Source organism: Protopterus annectens, chromosome 6.part0, assembly GCF_019279795.1.
Source record: "Protopterus annectens isolate FY-2018-M chromosome 6.part0, PAN1.0, whole genome shotgun sequence".
In the NCBI taxonomy this organism is placed as follows: domain Eukaryota; kingdom Metazoa; phylum Chordata; order Ceratodontiformes; family Protopteridae; genus Protopterus; species Protopterus annectens.
In genome coordinates this window covers 375,530,741-375,552,800 of record NC_056737.1, presented here as the reverse complement: position 1 = coordinate 375,552,800, position 22,060 = coordinate 375,530,741, and the positions used below count along the sequence as shown (strand labels likewise).

Below are 22,060 nucleotides of genomic sequence, written 5' to 3'. Positions count from 1 at the left end.
GCCTCTTCCTTGTCTTCTCCCATCCCACAGAATGGGGGGAAGAGTCCTACACTCTCTAGACATGCACAGACAATTGACATTTTATCTTGACAAGACCAAATCTGTTAGTAAATCAGATCAACTATTTGTCTCCTTCATGGATGCAGAACTAGGCCAACCAGTATATCTAAACAAACCATTCAAAGCTGGATCGCTAGATCTATCTCCTTCAGTTAATCTCTTCATGACAAATCTTTACTTTCATGCCCTTGGGCCATCTACAAAGGTGTTGATGCCAAGGCTGTATTGGAAGCTGCCACCTGGTCATCCATGCACACCTTCAGTAAACAGTACAATATCAATGTTTTTTTTCAAGGTCCTGGGATGCTTTCCCTAGGTCAGTCCTTTGTGTCCTCTTGGACAGTTCCTCTGTTAACTAGGCAACCTCTTTACTTTTCATTAAGCCCTGGAAATCACCTATTTGTTTGGAATACTGCATCAGCGATCTCAGTCAGGACATAGTACAACTGTGTAGATTAACTATTTCTTCCCACCCTTCTTTCCCTCTGATTTGTTTATCATGTCTCTCTCTCTCTTTTGCCTTATAGGTGGGACCTTCGAAACGACATGGCTTCTTACCACTTCCCATTTAGTCCCTCCTAGCTGACCAGTCACACACTCAAGGGTCTTCAGGCTACTGGCTTGAAGGAAGTATGTGGCTCTCCGCTCATACATCCACCTATATACCCCATGCGTGTGAGCTGAGGTCACATGTTGGGCATACGACCCATGGTAGGTTCAGCTTTAGTACCCTGACTGGATGTCAGTGGTGTTAACTCATTTGAAATACTGTAACCGTAATCAGTAGGACATTTACTGTTATGGTAAGTTTTTGCACAACTCTCCTCAATTATTTGTGTGGGTTACTGTCAAATGGCTTGTACTCTTCTCTTAAGGTACATTTGGCAGCCATCTCTGCTCGTCTGCCCTTAGATCCCGCCCTTTTAACAATGCTCAAGTTAAACAGTTTTTGAAAGTGGTCTTACATACCCTCCTAGAAAGTAGGTAGCTCCCCCTTCAGTACAAGTACAAGGGAGAATAAGTTATTCACTCTCTCTGTATGTGCAGGCACCTCAGATATTATCCCTACACACAACTCAGTCTTTTAAGACTTTAGGAAAGCTACCAGTTGTTTGTCTCCTGTAAAGGTAAGAGAAAAGGCCAACCAGTAACAATATTGACTTTTTATAGATGATTGTCTCATCCTTTTTTTTCTTTGTTATGCTAACTAAAATGAGGCATTTTCTGGCAGAGTTGCTGCTTATTTCCACAAGGGCTTTGACAACTTTGATTGCTTTCTGGGATGCGGTGTACTTGGAAGTATTCTAAGGACATTGACTTGGTCCTCTGTACATAATTTTACAAAGCACTACAAACTGGATTTCTTTTCCAGGTTCAGAACAGTCTTTGCCAGGACCATACTCCAGGGGCTCCTGGAGTCTTAGTTATTGGACACCTTTTTCTTTTCTGTTCCTGTATACCATATGGTAATTTACCCATATAATTTGGACTTCTGCAGTGATAATCCATGTGTTGAACATAGTATAGCTGTGTAAGTAAACTTGTAGTGACAATAGATTTATTAGTGGCTCACCATTGCAGTAGCCCTCTTTCCTTTCAATCACCTTTTTCTCTGGCTGCTCGTGATGTGTTGCCAAAGTGTGCTTGTTGTTACCCTTGAGTATATTGCTCACATTTTTTTTCCTTGCACAAGTTTTCAGGGATGTTGCCTTGTTCCTAGACCAAAACAAAATGCTTTAAAGAAATTGCTGCTGCATGTTATTATTGTTATATGGTATGCTCCACATGCTCATTGCACTTGGAGCACCTGGAGGGCTTTTGAAGCTCTGTAAAGCTGTCTGGTGTTGAGGGGTAGGACCCATATAGCTTAGGTTACTGCAGAGGTGATCCATTATAACATCTATTGTTTTGAAACTTTTGCTTACAAAACTGTACTATCTTGTTCACAAATCGGGGTAAAAGGTGTTCAGAAGATATGACTAGCCGATGGTAGCAGCCATACTGCAGGCACTGCACCAGGCTCTGGTGGTGAATTGGTTGCCGAATTTTAGGATGAAGTTGTTTTTTTTCTCCCCTAACATCTTTACTTATCTAGATTGAAGGGTTGAAGTCACAGATGCATGCTGTGGAAAAGATGTTCCTTTATAGGATTGTTGGAATTGCTTTACAGTACAGAGTAAAGTGTTCAACTGTATGTAAAGATGTTGGAGTGGAATTACTGATTTTCATCATACTATCAACTGTTACAGGCACAACCTGTTTGTCTGCAAATTTTCTTGTGAAGGATTATAATCCACTGGTCAAATTCATGCCCATTCCTTGGACTATCTCCCAGGGTTTCAGAAACAGTCTGTCCAGTATGTATGGCTGAGTTCTTTCTTGTTTATGTACTACATCTCAGTCATGTTGTCTGTCATTATCTGGACAACCCCTTCTTCCATATTTGGTTAAACTTTCAGTGCCAGAATGAAAACTTCCATTTGTCAAAAGATACATTGATGAGTGCATCCACTAGCAGACCCATGACTGGAAGAACAATAAGTATCCTATTCTCAAGCATCCTCTGGTAGAGATGCAGAGGAAAGGGTATCCTCAGTGTCAGAATGTTGTAGTAGAGGAGGTCTGATCAATGTAAGGCAGCTCATCTGCTTCAGTCAAAAGTATCAGTGTTCTCTACAGTAGGCTCCACCCTTCTCCTTTTTAGAAAGAGCCATAGTCCCCTTAAAGTTTTCTAGTGTATCTGGACATTAGGAAAGACATGAAATCCTGAGAGAGCTGGAAGAGTTGGTGCAAAGTAGCTTTAGAAGTGGAAGGGACCCAATCGTGGACCAGCCTAGGCAGAGACAAGCTGGTCTGGTTTGGTCTTTGGTGCTGCGTCGCATGGCTTCAGGCATAACCAGTCCTGGAAGCCTCTGGTCACTGTTAGCAGCAGAGATCCTGCTCCAGTGCTCTTGGAACTTTCTCAAGTACTGTTGGTACACCTCCCTCTATTTTGATCGTCAGGATGTGGGCCTCTGACAGTTAGACCATCTCAGTTTCAGAAAGCGCAGTAGAATCTTCAGTCTGGGATGTCAAATGAAACATCCATGGTAAGGTGGCCTGCAAAGTGATTGTGCTAATGGCATTGGCCAAGATCAGTGTCAAAGGCTGGACTGCAAAACCACCTTACCATGTTTAGAATTGCTAGACCTGAGTTACTCATTTGGACATTCTGTCTCCCAGTCTTTCTCCCTGTCTTTTGTTGAAATGTTTGTTCTTAGGAGGAAGGCTTCCAGAGGCATTTATTGACAGTGTAGCAGCCTGGAACCAAGCATATACCACTTTTTCACTGTCACCTCAAAGATGGATTGCTATCGCTTGCAGATTGTCCTTGAGGAGGAAGTTAACACTCTGTGGACATCAAACCATGGTGCTGTAGGTAGAGGCAGAACAAGCAAAGGGAGTGCAAGTCTCTGAGGGCTTTGCTTTCCATGCACAATACAAATATTAACCTTTACATAAGACTCCTTGACTAATTCACTGTCTGAGATTATATTATCAAAACACTATTCAAACATAGACAAAGAAATTCTGTATAGGGTCGTTTGTCTTCTTGAAGCCAGCTGGTCAACGATGCTGTTCTTGTCACAGCAACTGAACTGTAGCACTGTAAAGACCTGAAGATGAAGTTGGCTGACATCCCTGGTATATACCATTGATGTTCTTATGTGGTAGAGGGAGGGAGTCACATGAAGCCTTGGGGAAGGGTAACGTTTTGGAAGTCAAGCTGGCCATTCAAGTTACTTATGGGCATAAAGTTCCCAAATTAAGGACTGCAGGCAGTGAATGAACTAGACCATGCACCATTTGAGGTGGGTTGCGTACTTACTGAAAATGTTCCCTGTATGCATCTCAAAGGAGATGCACCACTCGCATCACACTGGAAAGAGGTCCTTGGGCAGACCCAGGACATGCAGAAAAGATTGTGTTTTTTAGCTGTCATGGGAATACCTTGGCATCTCAAAGGATGAGCTAGGAAGTGTTGCTGGTAAAAATGAAGCTTGGTTTTTCCTGCTTAGCTTGCTGCCACAATGAACCTCACCAGGATAAGTTGTTTAGAAAATGTATGAAAGAATACACTGTGTAATTAATATTTTTCTTTACAATTCACTGTAAATCATGTTTGCAATAGGTAAATTTAGAATTTTTTTGTTAATGTAATTTCGCATGCTGATACTTGCACTCCATTACATTTACCTCATCCAACAAGCTGGAGTACATTGGAATTTACTGTCATTTCCACCTTTAGCCTTACACTTGACCCATTTCATACATCTGTAGTCAGTGTAATATTTTGCATTGACAGGTGCTCTTTTTTTTCTCCCCCACCAGGATTCGCAAGAAGAGGGAAGAACGCTTGAAAGAGCAAGAGTTAAGGATGAAAGAAAGGATAGACAAGCTCAGAGAAGATGAGCAAAAAACGTATACAGACCTGGTTATGAGGTATAAAGTTTGTTTAAAGTACTCCTTTGCAGATAATGTAGACTACTTTGTTAGATTTGACTCTCTCTTAATTTGGAATCAACTGGCTGACTGTCCATTTCACTTGTATGATGAAGCTTAGGTTTACAGGAATTTGAGTATGAGAGAAATAGAGGGGGAATACACATTGCATGCACACATGGCATGCAGTTTCAATGATATGCAGTTACATAACATAGTGCACAAATAAGAGTAGAAGTATTGGATGGAAGTAAAGTTAAAAAAAAACTGGGTATAGACTTTCTTGGCTTTGAGATAGTGTTATGCCTCTACTGTTTGAGATTTTACTTTTCTGAGGTTCAAGCCAAAACCAGTAGTCTGTGGCTGGCCAAGTTTGGAGATGACTGCAAGCTGGGCACTGTCTTAAATTCCCCTTGTGATGTGAACATCCTCCAAGAGGGCCTTACCCAAAGTAATGACTGCTGCCAGAAAAATGCCCTCAAACTGAATGCCAAGAATGCATCATTATCCCCTTTGGGGAAAATGTCATACCTACTAATTATCACATTAATAACACCGTATTAAGCATGCAGTCAATCGTGAGGGACTTGGGCACGCAGGTTGATAGCAACTGGACTTTTGACCACCATGTTGCCTCCATTGTACGGAGGGATTTCTATGTGGCCCTCTTCATAAATAAGGGTATTTCTTCCTGGAACAAGGAGGTCATAACATCCCTGTACTCCTCCCTTATAAGACCCCATTGTAGAGTACAGTGCCCCCTTGGGCATGTACCTTGCCAAGCACATGTAGCAGTTGGAGAGACCAGGAACATCCAGGGTCTCAAACACCTATCCTATGCACATAGACTAAAAGCCCTGTCCCTCTACTCAGTCTCACACAAATTGCTCAGAGGTGACCTGTCCCTCTACTCAGTCTCACACAAATTGCTCAGAGGTGACCTGTGTCTGGCATACAAGGCCATTTCAGACCCAGCTTTGATGGAGTTGCTGCATATCCGTAAGAAACTGCACTCTTGCAACCCGCACACAAGGACTTAACCTGGTCTGGGACTTTAATAGAACTTGTTGGCAGGATAGATTTGTGTCCCAAAGACTCCCCCATCTGTGGAACAGACTCCCTCTCCATTTCAAGCAGCGTACCTCTCTAGCCCTCTTTAAGAGGAATCTAGATGACTGGATGGGAAACAAAAAATATACCCATGGGATCCCACCTGTGTCCCTGCTGGACAGGGGAAACAGGTGGGAACATGGGCGGAATTCTTGGCTAGACTTAAAAGGGCCTCCAGGCCAATAGCCTGGTATCCTATGAACCTATGTTCAAGTTAAGAAATAAGACTGTTCCAAACACGATTGCTTTCATGCTTTGTTAGTTGAAATCCTGTGTTTTAATTTATTTTTGATACAACTGTTTTCTGAACACAGGTTGTATTATGATGATTGTCTTAACACAACATAAGGCAACAGAAGATGTGGGTCTAACCTGCATGATGGCTCATGCTCATACTGAGTTCTTTGGAACTTTCATGTACCATATGAGATCTGTAGTAAACTTATTAGCATTTACAGGTCTATACTCACATGTATGATATTCAGTCATTTTTAAAACTGTAGACATCTATATATGTATGAAGTAACATGGAAATTATTACGTCATTGATCAGTGTAACGTAATTTTACTAATATGCAGTGCATAGTAAGGACATGTATCAAGATCAGAATTCCAGCATTTTTGAATATATTCAAAACACATTTTCAGTAATGCAGTTTTTTAGTCCTTGATGTTCTTATTAACACTAGGATAGTTCCCATATTATTCTGGTTTCTTCAGTAATTTACCACATTTGTAGAAATTAATATGGCTGTTTGCAACCTTTAGTCTTCATTTCGGAACATTTTTCTGTGCTGCATTTAGCTAGTAGAAATAGCTTTAGAAGTATGGCTTCTCACCTGCTGATTTTTCACAATTTTGTTCTTTTTTCTTGCAGCCTTACTAGTAGTGTCATTGATGATTTCTTATAAAATTTGGATATATTTGTCTTGTACTAATGTCTTTGAGGGAGAAAATTCATCCCAGGGATTACTCCAGTGGCTGTACTCGACAGTGGCACTGGGAACTAAGGTCGTGTGGCATGATGCCAGGGTAATCCTATGGGCTAGGCTTGTAAAGGCTCCAGAGCCATTAGCCTAGTACACACCTATTTCGTCTGTATACTTTACCATTTTCTCAAAGAATATGTGAAATCTTTGTTCAGCTGCTTTACCAATAATTGCAACTTTAAACTGGACTTTTTCATAGCTTTTGAATTCTTATTTTAACAGCTTGTAAGAATAGTAGTCCTCTGCATTTCCTGTGATATGCAGTGTCAGTGGCACAGCAGGTAGCAGACTCTGCCTTTGGTGCACAAGACTGTGGGTTCTATACCCACACTAGGTAGATTGATTGCTAACACTGTAGTGCAGAATGGGGAGGGGGGGATACCACACTCCTGTTGGTGCTGTCCTTTGTAATGAGATGTTAAATTGAGGCCCCGTCTACTCAAGTTGGTGGTATCTCAAGCGATTGTGAAAGATCCCATGGCACCTACTGAAAAGAGTAGGAGTCTTTTATTTATATAGAAAAATAAACTTTAACTTTTATTTACATATTTACAAATGTACAAATATATAGATATACAAATTTGTTTACACAAGCATACCAAATTTTCATCCTTATTAGACCCCCTCTCCTTTTTCCGTAACCGCCAGCTTGATTTTACTTCATTGTTGCTGAAATCCAGTTACCCTTAAACATTTAATTTATTCTTTTCATTCCATATAACAATATAATTTTTTATCTATTCTTTTAACATGTTCTTTATTTCTGTCCTTGTAATATCCATATTTAATCATATCCATGTTTATTTTATCCACAACTTTTAAATCTTCAAAAAATCTTTTTTGCTCTTTTACATTTCAAAAACACATGTTCCATAGTTTCTTCTTCTTGATAATATAAACATATTATTTCACTTTTCTTATATGGCATACTTCCTTTTACTGGCAATTTATCTGTTACCACTCTCCACAAAAAATCAACATTCTGCTTTCTTATTGCACCATTTGCTGCTTTATTTTTTGATCTGTTAGATTTTCCCATAGTTTTACATAATAATGTTTTATCATTACATTATTGCGCCATACTTTTCTGTCTTTCTGTATCAGTTTTCAGTTTCCACAAAAATATTTTTTCTTAACATTTTTTCTTTATTTATATTCTTTCTCTTTTACTCTGTTGTACCATACCCCAAAATTTATCGTACTTATATTATATAATTTTACTACTAATCTCTCTCTTTTTTTTCATTTATCCCCTTTAATACTTTGTGCAAATTTAATGAAGCAGCATATATCACTGGGTTATTTAACGCTAAACCTCCTTTTTTCTTCATTTACATGCAAAACTCCTCTTTTTTGCTGGGTTTAATCTATAACCTCATGTAAATGAAAAAAAAATGGAATAATTTGTTTTCAAATACTGTTCGCAACATAAATACTTTGCTGTGTTTTCTGTTTTTCACATTAGTACTGAATTTATCAAATAAGCCTTTTGCTAAATGATAATTTGTATGTTCTCCCAAAAAGATAGGTTTGTTGTATTTTTTCTATTTTCTTCATTGAATTTTACTTAAATCTTTATTCCCAAATTTTATACATAACACAGAAATTTCATGAATTATGAAATGTGCCCCCAATCTTTATTACATTGCCTGAACCTAAACTTTTCCCTTTATGTAATACAATCTTTATCATCTCTAGACACTAATTTGTGCAATTTACTTTTTATCTAAATTTTTTTTGCATTTATTATGTCATTTGCTTATGTTAACAGAACTGGAATTCTTAGCCCTTTAGGTGTTGTATAGGTTCCCTGTTACATGATCGAAACCTTAGGATGTTCTTTGTGCTTCACATTTGCAGTCATCACATTTGGGTTATCCTGCCAGGGGTAGCTCTCAGTCGGCCCAAATACCAGACACTTAGTATTTCTGCTTCGGTTGCCGTCGCTCCAGGACTGACATTAGGTCATCAGTAGTATAAAAACAGGCAGCCGACACCATTATGTCAGTTCTTGCCGAGGAGCCCGAAGCAGAAGCAGTTCGCATGAGTGCCAGTCGGCCGCTACCTGAGTTTTCATTTCCGAATTGAAGTAGAAGTCTTTTAAAGCCAAGTACCCTGTTGGGGATCCTTTTTTTGTGCTTTAACCAATGTCAGAAAAAGTTAACAATTGTCTCACCTGTGGAAAGCAAATACCGCACTGAGACTTCCATTCTTACTGCGTCACCTGTTTAGGCCCAGACCACGATGTCCCCCACTGTCGCTTTTGTGCTTTGTTCAACACCAGAACTATACATCGTCGGGCCCTTATTGTAGTTAGATATTTTCGTTCAGTCCCCATACTCCAATATGGCTTCAGTAAGCCATCCGAATACCAATCTTCTGAAAAAACATAAGGGTAAAGACAGAGACAGACCGCACAGGTCCAAAACTACCGACGACGCTTCTTCTGAGCTACTCATCAGTTCTCCGGCCCTCAGTGAGGCACTTTCGCAGCCCCTGATGCCCGCTTCTGTGGATTCACAGACCGCTACCAATACTCTTTCCGAGTTCGGTATGCCACAAGAGTCGTCTTCGACTAAGGATCCTGCGGATGTCTCTACTTTGGATGGGTCCAGAGCCGCTGAGCAGGCACCGGCTTCCGGGGAAGTACTTCGCACTTTTGATACTCTACACAGACCAACTTCTTTCGCATCCATACCTCTCAACCTGGAAACATCAAAAAACTGGACAAGGCCCATGAAAAATAGGTACTAATTGGTACACTGATTAACATCTAATTTGCATATATACTTACGTAACCCCACCCACTCCAATGAAATTGTGGGATACCAACTTTCAAACTCAAACTGAAGAACAGACAACCATAATATGGCAACAGAGTCCCCCTGCAGTCATTCCAATGTCCCATTACCTGGCTATTTTGACTCATTTACCATAAACACTAATGTGTGCATACTGCCTTACTTCTACTATGATTATTTGGATTTTATTTTTACATTTTACAGCACAACAATGCACAAACACTAATAGACATCTGGTGAACAAAGCAATACTGCCTAACAATGAAAATAGACTTGGCATTAAAACTCCTCTGCCCTTCAAACTTACATTCATTGAAACAGCATTGAAATCCACACCACATCCATAGAAAATGCATCTGGCCAGTGGTGGATAAAGATTACCTTTGGGTTGTTTTCAAATCATTGGCCCCTTGCACACAAAACAAGAAACATACATGTGTTCTTTTCTTTGATACACCTTCCTGACTTTATTAAATTATGTTCTTTGTATAATACAGCACTCTTGTTAGAGCGCATTTTAAATTTATTGTTTGAACATTTTTACAGTAGACTGTACTGTAAACAGTGAAACAAAATTCATGAACCAATAAAGACAAAACTGCCCAATTCAGAACATTTCCATAATAAAAGTCTACTTCCACACCCACACTGTAAATAGAATGACAGTAGTGTAAGCCACAGGCATCTTGCACAGCTTTGCGCACTTATTTTCAATTTCATTTTTTTTTGGGGGGGGGGGGCAAAAGGTCAAAAACCAGGGACACATTTTAAACATTGCTTGTATAATTTTGTAAAGTTGCTAGAATAAAATGTGTTACCACCATGCATTTCACTGGCAAGTCTTTGAACCCAGGACCGTATGCACTACAGTCAGAGCAACATACCACTATGTCAAATCAGCAGCTTCCTGAAAAATAGGAAGACAAACTTAATGGCTGTCATTTAGTGAATTCATTTCTTACTTCTCACCACAGCTCTCAACCTCTTAGCACAAAAAACCTGGACAAACCAAGCCAATAATGGGGGGGATACAAATTCAGTTCTCACTATAGCACTCCACTCTTAGCCCAAAAACCTGGGCAAAACTCACAAGTGTAGGTGGCTAGGGACTTGAGGCTCTTTTTACCCTGTACTCAAGGTACAGGGTTTGAGCCCGAGTACCTCTAGCCACCAATTGTATTAAATGGGGGGCATACACAGAGACACACACGCGCGCACACAGACAGTCGCGCATGCAGACACTTCTCTGAAAGTTAGTTTCGTTACTTAGGAGTCTTAATCATCATTCCACTGCAGAGTTAATTTTCATTCTGCTGCAGAATTACTTCTGCCGCAAAGCTATTCCCGCTCGCATTTGTGCTGTATAGTCCGATTCCGTTCCCGCTCGCATTTGTGCTATATAGTCCAAATTCCCCGACCCTTCTGAAAGTTAAACTCCGCAGCAAAGTTAGATCTGAAGTAGGCACTTCATTTGTCAGCAACCTTTGGGATATGGATCCGATCTCGGATCCGAGCCGGCAACTTCTACCACAGCATAGATCCGAGCTCCTAGCTCCTTCCTTTACCCATAATCCCCTGCCAACCCTGACTGACCCCAGATCTAGTTTGCCGCACTTCAAGCTACAAGCTGGATTTTCGAGCTCCTGCTATTTTGTGGATTTGTGAGAAAATTTTTCTATTTTATTCCCCTTTTTCTTAGTGTGAGTGAGAGTGATTGTTTAGGTACCCCATAGCCCTTCTATCTCTCTCAATTTGATTTAATTTAATTTGTGGTTATTTTTCCTCCCTGCCCTTGCTGGTCGTAGTGTATGTTTGTGATGTGTGTAGGGGCCAAGTGAGTGTGTTTCTGTGCTACTTTGTTGGAGGCCCCTAAAGCCATCTTTTCAAAGTACACCGAGTGCGACCATAAGCTTTCACTGGCGGATAGCCACACCCGGTGCATTAGGTGCCTTGGGGTTGAACACCTCTCCTCGGGATGCGCAATTTGTGCGGCGTTCAACCCCAGAGCACTTAAGGACTGGAGGTCGAAGCTGATTCTGGCGGGCCTTTTGCCCCCGGATTCGGCTCTGGCCTCCGGTGCTTCTGTGGCCGCTACCCAGCCCTCGGTGGCAGCCACACCTGCCTGCCTCCCTCCATTCGGGACTCAACCTCCCTCTTCGGCTCCGGAGGATAGGGAGGCCGGGAAAGCTAAACGGAGAGAGAAGCACCATAAGCGGCAGGCCGAGGACTCCAAACGAGCTTCTCCCTCCAGAGCTTCTGGATCGCCTCCTCCTCGGCTACGGTCCCCTTGCTTCTCACCGGGACCCGAGGAGGAGGGGACCCAGTCCCCGTCGAGGTCATCGAGGCGGCACTCTAGGTCTGCCTCGGTGGTCTCTTCGAGGTCCATTTTTAGCATGTCAGATGCAGACATGGACAGGATGATGAGGAGGTTCATCCAGGCCCAGCTGCAGATGGTAGTGCTCTTGCCCCCCCCCCCTCTCCGGGGAGGAGCTCGACCCCATTTTTTGTTCCAATCACTCCTTCTCTGACCCGCTTTCCGGATTCGGAGCGTTCGGAGCCAAGCCGCGTTGGATCTGGGAGTGGGTCGGAGCCGACAGTTCTGGGTACTTCAGCTCCGACTGGTCCCTCGAGCTTGTCGGATCCGACCTCTCTGAGCCGTGGGCTGAGCTTCGGAACCGAGGGATTCGGTTTGACTTCGGCTCCGTCCCGGTCGGAGCACACGGGTCCTTCGGATCCGATGGTCTCGGCCCCGGGTCCGGTCCCCACTTAGGATCCGAGTGGGAGTCTACTCTCGGATCCTATCGAGGGCGGCTCCCCCTCGGCTTTCGCTGTGGTGGAGAGGGCACTGTTGAATGCATCCGGGCCTCCGGTCCTGGCTTCGGCTCCCCCCTGCACTCCCTCTCAGCTGGTTCAGGCTCCCATCACCCGGCCTTCGGGGCAGCCTGCTTCAGCGCCTCTGGGTGTTCCTTCGGAATATGACATTGCTGGTGAGACTTCCTCGGACAGCCTCCCTGAGGAGGTTCCTCACAAGGCTAGGTGTAAGAGGAGGCACGTGGACTCCCCCGAGTCCCTTACGGAAGATACGGACTTAGATGAAGGGGAAGGCTCCCCAAGGTCACCCCCCGAGGATGTCTCCTTTGGAGACATCATGGAAATGCTCAGGATTAGGGGAGGGTGGTCTGCCCCCAAGGCTTCCTCCGATGAGTCCATATTCCTACAGGCGTTCGAAGCAGGGCCATGTACTTCTTGGGTGTCCCCTCCCCCCGACCCCCTGGTGGAACTCATCTCCACCAAGGCTTGGAAGGAGTCGGACACCGTAGAGCCAGTCCCCAAGCGCCCAGATAGGATCCTGAGTCCCCCTGCAGAAAGAACCCACTGGAGCAGAGATCCCCCCGTGGATGCCATGTTGGTGGCGGCCACCAAGAGGGAGTTGGCTCAGGAGAGCTCCGCGGTCCACCCACCGAGCAAGGAGTCTTGGGTGATGGACCGCCTTTGGGAAGCGGGCCTTCAGCAACCTTCTCTATGAGGGCGCTGAACTATATGGCACACGTCATCCGGATGCAGCGAGATCTAATAAAAGAATACGCTGCTTCCCCCCAGAGTCCATCTCGGAAGGGGACAAGCAGCTGTACTCCTCCCGAATGTCCACTCTACGTTCCATTTCTAACACCTCTATGCGGCTGTTGTCTCACGCCACTGAAGGAGCCGCTAGAGCTGGCAGAGCCGGCCTGGTAACGAGGCGCCAAGCCTGGCTCCAACATTGTGACTTCTCGGAACCCTTTAAGGCGTCATTCGCGAATGCCCCCTTTGATGGTTCTGCACTGTTTGGCAAAACTGTTCGTGACACTTTAGTCCAGAGCGAGAAAGACGGGAAGACGTTGTCTGCCATCGGAGTCCGCTTCTCTGCTCCCCAGAGGTCCTTTTCCAAGAACCAAAAGGGTCAGAAGAAGATGTGGTTCCGGAAATCGCATCAGTCCCAGTCTGCTCCAGACAACCAGTCCTCTCGTGGCAGAGGAGGATAGGGAGGATGCCGCCCTAGAGGCAGAGGGGGTCCCAGAAATTTTGGGTCCAGAGAACCCTTCTCTGAGAGGCCCACGCAGAACCCCTGAGGGGTTTCCCGGCTGCTCCACTCTGGAGGCAGTCGGGGGGCGTTTTTCGAGGCACCTAGCAATGTGGGAGTCCATAACAGATCGCTGGGTGCTTTGCATCATATCCAGAGGTTACCAAATTCCCTTTATTGTAACCCCCAAAACCAGAAGCCTCCCCGATGTACCACCCAGTCAGAGGAAGGCGGCTGCTACAGAAATTCAGCAGCTTTTACAAAAAAGAGCCATCCAACCCGTCCTCCCAGATCAGCTCGGATCAGGGTTTTACTCCAGGTTCTTTCTGGTGCCAAAAAAGACGGGGGGACTTAAGGTCCATCCTCAACCTCTCTCTCTTGAACCTGGCAGTACCCAAAGAAAAGTTCTGGATGGTCACGCTGCAATCTATTCTCCCCCGTTACGGGAGAACGACTGGATGTGCTCGATAGACCTCAAGGATGCGTACTATCACATACTTGTGGACAGACGCTCCAGAAGGTTCCTCCGCTTCCGGCTGGGAGCCAGTCACTTTCAGTTCAGGGCCCTCCCCTTCGGTCTCACCTCAGCCCCCAGGGTGTTCACCAAAGTCTTGGCGGTTGTAGCGGCCCACCTGAGGCTTCAGGGAATTCAGGTCTTTCCGTACCTGGACGACTGGCTCCTCATTGCCCCAACAAGGCATCTGCTCTGTTCAGGCAGGGATTACTTCCTCAATCTTGCTCCATGCCTAGGTTTGACTGTCAACATGGACAAATCCTTTCTGGCTCCTACACAGGTAATAGATTTCATAGGGGCGAGATTGGATTCCAGACTAATGCTTGCTTTCCTGACTCCAGATAGGCTTCAGAACCTGAGGTTGCATGTTCAGGCCATTCTCCAACTTCTTGCTCCACCGGCGGAATTGATCCTGAGTGCTCTAGGGTCCATGGCGGCAGCAATTCCTCTTCTGCCCTTAGCCCGTCTAAATATGAGGGTCCTGCAGTGGACCCTCTAGGTGCAATGGTCCCTGTCTCACAACCCCCTGTCTCATCCCATTCCCCTAAGCAGGGCTTGCAGAGGGTCGCTCGTGTGGTGGCTCCAGTCCCCGAGCCTTCACACGGGGCAACAATTCTTGATGCCTCCTCCCGTCGCCACAGTGACCACGGACGCCTCTCGCCTGGGGTGGGGGAGCACTATTCAGGCAGAACGGTCCAAGGCACATGGAACGACATAGAGACCTCCTTGCATATCAGTGTTCTAGAGATGAGGGCGGTGCTTTTGTCGTTGCAGGCACTTCACGGCCTTCTTCCGATTGGGACGATTGCGGTACATACGGACAACATGTCAGTTGTCTGGTACATCAACAAACAGGGGGGAACCAGGTCTTATCCTCTTTGTCGCGAGGCCATGAGAGTGTGGAAATGGGCGATATCCACCAACCGCTTTCTCATTGCAACGCACATTCCAGCACGGTCCAACATCCTAGTAGACAGGCTCAGTCGTTCAATTCTGACCCCATCCGAATGGTCTCTCAATCCTCTAGTAGCGGAGCAAATATTTGCCCAATGGGGGCAACCCTGTTGCGATCTTTTTGCGCCTCCCTCAAATACCAAATGCAACAGTTACTTCGCTCTAATCCCCCCTCAGGGGGAGTCCCCGAGAGACACTCTAGTACATGCTTGGCCTCCCAGTCTCCTTTACACTTACCCTCCATTGCCCATGATGCTGAAACTCTTACAGAAAGCCAGTCGGTTGGGGAGCAAAATGATCCTCATTGCCCCATTCTGGCATCGTCAGACGTGGTTCCCGTACCTGTGGTCTCACCTGATTCATCCACCCTGGATTCTGGATCCCCTCCCGGATCTCATTACTCACCCTCTGGGTCTTACGACCCTCCACTCCTGATAAGGACTCCCAGAATCTCCTCACCAGTCAAAGCCATTCTAGTAGCAGCACACAAACCGTCCACCAGAAGGGTCTATCGGAGTAAGTGGAAACGTTTCTCCATCTGGGCGGAGCACCGTTGCCTAGATCCTTTCACGGCGCCTCTTACGTCGGTTTTGGATTTTCTAACTAACCTTTTTCATCAGGGGGCTAGCTGCTCTACAGTCAATGTACAACTAGCAGCGATTTCGCATCATCATGTAGGGCATGAATCGGGCCCTCTAATTACCTCCAAGCTCTGTGAAGCTTTCCTCAAGGGTACCTTCCTTCTCAGACCTCCGGTCAGGGAGGTAGGTACCCCCATGGGATTTATCTTTGGTTCTACAGGCCTTGACAAGCCCCCCTTTCGAGCCGGTGGCTACGGTTGATCTTAAATACCTCTCTTGGATGACGGCCTTCCTGGTGGCCATTACTTCAGCTAAAAGGGTCTCTGAGCTTCAGGCTCTGTGTCAAACCGCCGTATTTGGCCTTCCATCAGGATAGAGTTTACCTCAGGATCAATCCGTCCTTCCTGCCTAAGGTATCTTCGGAAGCTAATATTAATCAATCTATTAATCTTCCCGTGTTCTTTCCCAACTATCAGAACAAAGGCGAGTACAAACTGCATTCTTTGGATGTGCACAGACAATTACGCTTTTATATTCATCGAACTGCTGGTCATTGGCAATCTGACTAGTTGTTTGTCTCCTTTGCCAAAACCAATTTAGGCAAGTCAGTTTCTAAAGTTACCCTGTCACGGTGGATAGCTAGTTGTATCCTCTTGGCATATCAGAGTTCGGGAAGGCCTGCACCTCAGGGAGTCAGCGCTCATTCTACTAGGGCCGTCGCTACTTCGGCGGCTTTTAGATCTAGGGTCCCCTTGGATGATATTTGTTCCGCAGCCACTTGGGTTTCATCTCATACCTTTATCATCCATTACAAACTGGATGTTGTCTCCAGAGGTAGGGCGTCCTTTGGCTCTGCAGTGCTCCAGAATATTCTTCCATAACGGCCACCCAGGATTCAGGTAGCTGGGGACTCTGTCCCAAAAGTTGCTGACAAATGAAGTGCCTACTTCAGATTAAAAAGTTTATGTACTCACCATAACGTTCCATTTGAGTAGGTATCTTCATTTGTCTGCAACCATCCCCCCCCTCCTTCCCCCTGACCTATATGATTCTGTTTAGGATCTGTCTTAGATAAGCCCCTTCCGGGGCACAGTAACAGTTGTTATATCGGGCAAACTTGATCTGAGGTCAGTCAGGGTTGGCAGGGGATTATGGGTAAAGGGAGGAGCTAGGAGCTTGGATCTATGCTGTGGTAGAAGTTGCCGGTTCGGATCCGAGATCGGATCCGTATCCCAAAGGTTGCAGACAAATGAAGATACCTACTCAGATGGAACGTTATGGTGAGTACATAACTTCTTATTTCCATTAGTCCTATTGCTGTAACAGCAACTGTTTGTTGCCCTTCCCACTCGCATTTGAGTAGCCAGGCCAGCCGGAAATGCGTGAGCTCCTTGAGCTCAATTCCGACAGACTGGTAGCCCTGAGGGAGCTGACGTCAATGCGCATGTGATGTCAGCTCTAACAGTATAAAAATTCAAAAACAAAAGCAAAAAATCAGAAATGAAGGGGTGCTGCTCAGGAATCATGATACCCTTTCATTTGAACCCCAAAACTTGGTAAAAACCGAGTAATTCGGCACAGTTGGGAGGTATGTTCACGTCTTCAGTTTTTTTGTAAAACTGCCGAGTTTCTAAGGCCCAGGGTACGAACCACACCCAAAAAAAGACAACCCAAGCTCAGGCATCTGCTTCCTTGCCTCAGTCTCAAATGCTTAAAATTGTGGAAGATTTTATTATGCTTATTAGGGGAAGCCAGGATACCCCTTCCAAAAGAAAGAGACTTGTCTCCAGTAGTTTTATCTGAACAGGAGTCTGATGAGACTGAATATGAAGATATGCAAACCTCCCTCCCTCCTTATGAGGATTCTGATGCAGAGGAATCCATTCCTTCTGCCTCTCCACCCGAGGTTTTTTCATTTGGAGAAACCGTTCATACTTTAAGAAGCATTTCCAATTTGAATATCAAGACTATTCTCAGTCAAAAACGAGACTCAGGGAATTCTTAGATTTACCACAGCACAGACCTTTGGCCATTCCTCCTGTCCTGATGTTGTGAATGATGTTTTTATGGAATCTAGTTTAACTACTGACACCCTTCCTCCTGCTCCCAGGAAACCTGACTGGTATCAGGGTCCCCTGACTCGCACAAATTTATTTTCAAAAATCCTACTGCTGAACCAGAGGTAATCTCTCAAGGACCTAAAGGAATTAAAGCAACTTCAGCTAAGAATCCCACCTCCTCAGATAGGGATTCTCGAGCTTTAGACAAATAGGGTAAAAAAGTATACACCTCTGCTACTCTTGCTATTAGAACATTAAATTGTCAGTTCCACATGCTGAAATATCAGCAGCATACCATGGAACTCCTCACACGAAAAGTATCTTTTTCCTGCTTGTGCAGAAAATAATGAATTACAAGAGCTAATGCATTCTGCAAGACAAGTAACTAAGCACACCTTGCAATGTGGCTTTGACGCCCTAGAAGCATCTTGCAGGGCAGCAGTCACTGGTTCTATCCTTAGAAGACATGCTTGGCGTAAGGAACAGACCTTGCCAGACCATGTCAAATGCAAATTATTGGATGCACCATTTAACAAAGGCAACTTATTTGCCACCAAGGTAGGAAGAGGTCTTAAAAAAGATGGAAGAAAAAGATAAATCTATGCAGACAGACGTCTTACAGGTCCAACTTCCGAGGTTCAGTAGGCATTGCCCCTCCTAGCACTGGTTGTTTCCTGTTCTCTCCAGACCAGCTCAGCCCAGGCCCTGGGAAACAGACCCCCCCCCCCCCAGACAGCAGTTCCAGGGAATGCAGAGATCTAAGCAATGGAGTTCCTCCTCTTCTGAAACAGAGAGTGCAAAGCCACCAGCTTAGTAATAACTCACAATGACTTTACACCTCCACTTCTTACCTCTGCCCACTTGTCTTTGCCCCTGGTAGGAAAACTCTCCTTTCACGCAAGCAACTGAGCCACTATTACCAGCAACCGATGGGTCCTCAACTTCGAAAAGTCCTCCTTGTTACCTTGCCAGTCTATTACCTTTATAGGCGCAGAACTAGACACTGTTGGGATGTCAGCAAGACTCGCAGATCAAAGACTTCTGGACATCCAAAAATATGTTCAGATCATCCTACTCAGCAAAAAGATCAGGGCCAGGTTTGTCCTGAAAGTGCTAGGACTTATGGCGGCTGCCATCGTACTTCTTCCTTTGGCTCGCTTCCATATACGGCTACTGCAATGGATGTTATTCACTCAGTTGTCCTTCCAGCAGCTTCCCATGCGCCACGAGATCATCGTGACACAATCTTGCAAGAGTCACCTGACCTGGTGGATTTCTTCCCCTCAAGTCCTCCAGGGCAGACAGTTTGTTCCCCGCCCCGTTGCCACAGTCACATCGGATGCCTCCCTGATCGGGTGGGGGGGGCATTATCAGGGCAGGATGGTCCATGGCACTTGGCAACCCTTTGAATACCATCTGCACATAAATGTCCTAGAGATGAGAGCAGTGCTTTTAACGTTGCAAGCCCTCAACGACTTTCTTCCTTTAGGAACTATTGCAGTTCAGACGGACAACATGTCCGTAGTATGGTACATCAACAAACAGGGCGGGACCAAGTCCTAACCACTGTGTCGAGAAGCTCTCAGACTTTAGCAGTGGGCAATCTCCTCTCATCGGTTTCTGATAGCAACGCACATCCCCGGGAAATCCAACTTCATTGCGGACAGATTGAGCAGAGCTATTCTCATGCCTCACGAGTGGTCTCTCAATCAGTAGTGGAGGAGATTTTTCAGAAGTGGGGCTTCCCTTGCTGTGACCTTTTTGCTACACCCCAAAACAGCAAATGCCCAGACTTCTTCTCCCTCTATCCACTCCCAGGCCAACCCCCCAGAGACGCTCTAACCCAGGTTTGGCCCCGTGGACTTCTTTATGCTTTTCCTCCATTCCCCTTAATACCTCAAGTCATTCAGAAAGCTACCGTTTTGAGAGCCAAGTTGATTCTCATTGCCCCTTACTGGCCTCGACAAATTTGGTTCCCGTTCCTTCATCGCCATCTATTAGTACAGCCTTGGTGTCTGGACCCAGTTCCAGATTTTTTGACCCACCAGTCGGGTCATCTGCACCAGGCCATTCGCTCTCTCAACCTCACCGCTTGGTTGCTCCACTTCCTTATTAGCCAGGCTTCCTATGATTTCTAATCCTGTACGGGATATCATAGTAGCTTCTCTAAAGTCCTCTACCAGAAAGGTTTATGCTAGTAAATGGCAGCGTTTTTCCTTCTGGGCAAAGTCCAGGGACATAGACCCCTTTACTGCCCCAGTTCAGTCAGTTTTGGACGACTTAGCTGAGATTTTTCAGTCGGGTTCTTCTTCTTCGACAGTCAAAGTCCAGCTGGCAGCAATCTCAAATTTTCATGTTGGCTTAGCGGACCAGAACATAATGTCTCACAAGCTTTGTAAAGCCTTTCTCAGGGGTATCTTTCTACTAAAGCCCCCAATTAAAGATCCTCCTCCGCAATGGGACCTGAATTTAGTGCTGACATCCCTAATTCTTCCCCCCTTCGAGCCGGCTGCTACTTGTTCCTTAAAATTTCTCTCTTGGAAGACAATTTTTCTGGTGGCTATTACTTCAGCTAGGAGAGTGTCTGAACTTCATGCTCTCTGTGTTCGACCTCCCTACTTGGTTTTCCACAAGGATAGAGTATCTCTAAGAACAAATCCATCCTTTTTGCCCAAGGTGGCTTCCCAGACAAATCTTAACCAGTCTATTGATCTTCCAGTATTTTTCCCGAATTATTCGGACAGAGCGGAACAGAAACTAAATTATTTGGATGTTCATCGCCAGCTCAGATACTACTTGGATAGAACTAAACAATTCAGAAAATCTTATCAGCTTTTTCTTTCTTATGCAGAAAACAGAAAAGGTCTCCTGGTCTCCAAGGTGACCTTATCGAAATGGCTCTCTTCCACTATTTCCCATGTTTATCTCCTTAGGGGCAAAGAATTGCCCTCTAAACCTAAGGCACATTCTACTAGAGGCCTAGCCACATCTACAGCCTTTCAGGCTAGGCTACCTATTGACACCATTTGTGCAGCAGCCACTTGGGCCACGCCTCATACCTTTGTCTCACATTACAAATTGGACTTGGCCTCCAGAGACAGAGCTAGGTTTGGTTCCACAGTTCTCAAGAGTCTGTTCCATTGAGCCACCCAGGATAGAGGTGCTAGGGACGGTCCCATCCAGCAAGAATGAAGGCGAAGTTTGACAACTTAACATTAAGAAGTTATGTACCTACCATAACGCTCCATGTTAGTTGTCTTCTCGCTTCTTCTTGGCCCTCCCTCCTTTCCCCCTAGCCTGGACAGACCTTGAAGTTGCACTCTTCTCTAGGGACGAGTTTATTCTTCCTATGGACTCCAGTTGTGAGTGGTCACTAGTTTTACTAGTTCCCCTGTGTTGTGTTTACACATTTGGTTACTTTCTTCTCCTTCTGTTGGAAGAAGATAATGGGCATATTTCTATAGCTACCAAACGAGATCTGGGTAGTCACGCCTTGCATCATAGGATATAGGGTTGCCTCGAGCGGGTAAAATTAGCTCTCAAGCTTAGCAAGTGCCGAGTCGGAATCGAGGATCGGCTCCGAACCCATCCAGCAAGAAAGAAGGTGAGAGAAGACAACTAACATGGAACGTTATGGTAGGTACATAACTTCTTATTTTCTGTTACTTGTGCTATTTACGGCAGTGGTTTTGTCTTTTGAGCCTTGCCTAAAAAAGGCACTATGGGGGTGGCAAGAGCCTTGGCAAGCATTCGAAAGCCTAAGGGTGGCAGGTGCAAGCTGTCTCTAGCGAAGCAGCGTGGCTTGTCGAGCATATCATCCCAGGTGGACAGACACTGGATCCCATTTGAATGACACCAGAAACTTAGCCAATTGTTGAAATCGAGAATTTTTTCTTTATACCGTGGTATAATTCTTGGTGAGGGCAGGATGCTACTCATGGTCATACCGGCCTGGGCTACGTGATCAGAGGGCTCTTCCATGTCTCTTTTCATGTAGTCCAGGGAGGTACGGCTCAGGTCATTCACACCAACATGGACAATGATAGTCATATTTGTACTTGTTCTGGAGTGACCTGAGTGCTTGTGTTATGTGGTGGATCTTGGCACCCGACAGGCAGCAAACAGTAACCTTCTCCTTATTCAACCTAGTGAGTGGGACGTCAGTGTGCCTGACTATAGAGTCACCTATTACCAGTATGTTGGGTATGTTATTTTGCCTTAAGGGATGTGATTGCATGGCACACTGGTTTTGTAAAGTATGTGTTGTATGGTTTGTGTTGGGGGGGGGGGTTGCTTGGATGTTTGCTTTGTCAGTTTTGCAGATTTTTATTTAGGGCCTCCGAGTATGTTTCCATGTATTTGTGTTTTTTTTGCCGGTGATGGTTTAATGGGTCTTTGTAAGACTGGTGGTGTGATGCAAGTATTTCCCTTCTCCTCTTGACTGTCTGA

General features: G+C 45.2%; 1 protein-coding gene across 2 annotated transcripts in view; it reads left to right on the top strand.

The window, feature by feature from the left end:
• BAZ1A (bromodomain adjacent to zinc finger domain 1A) overlaps positions 1 to 22,060 on the top strand; it is a 3,222,221-nt gene that overhangs the window by 1,807,174 nt on the left and 1,392,987 nt on the right. For both annotated transcript variants that reach the window (XM_044074116.1, XM_044074115.1), the window contains exon 15: positions 4,432 to 4,542. In XM_044074116.1, coding sequence (XP_043930051.1) covers positions 4,432 to 4,542 — 111 coding nt within the window. The remainder of the gene's footprint in view (positions 1 to 4,431; positions 4,543 to 22,060) is intronic.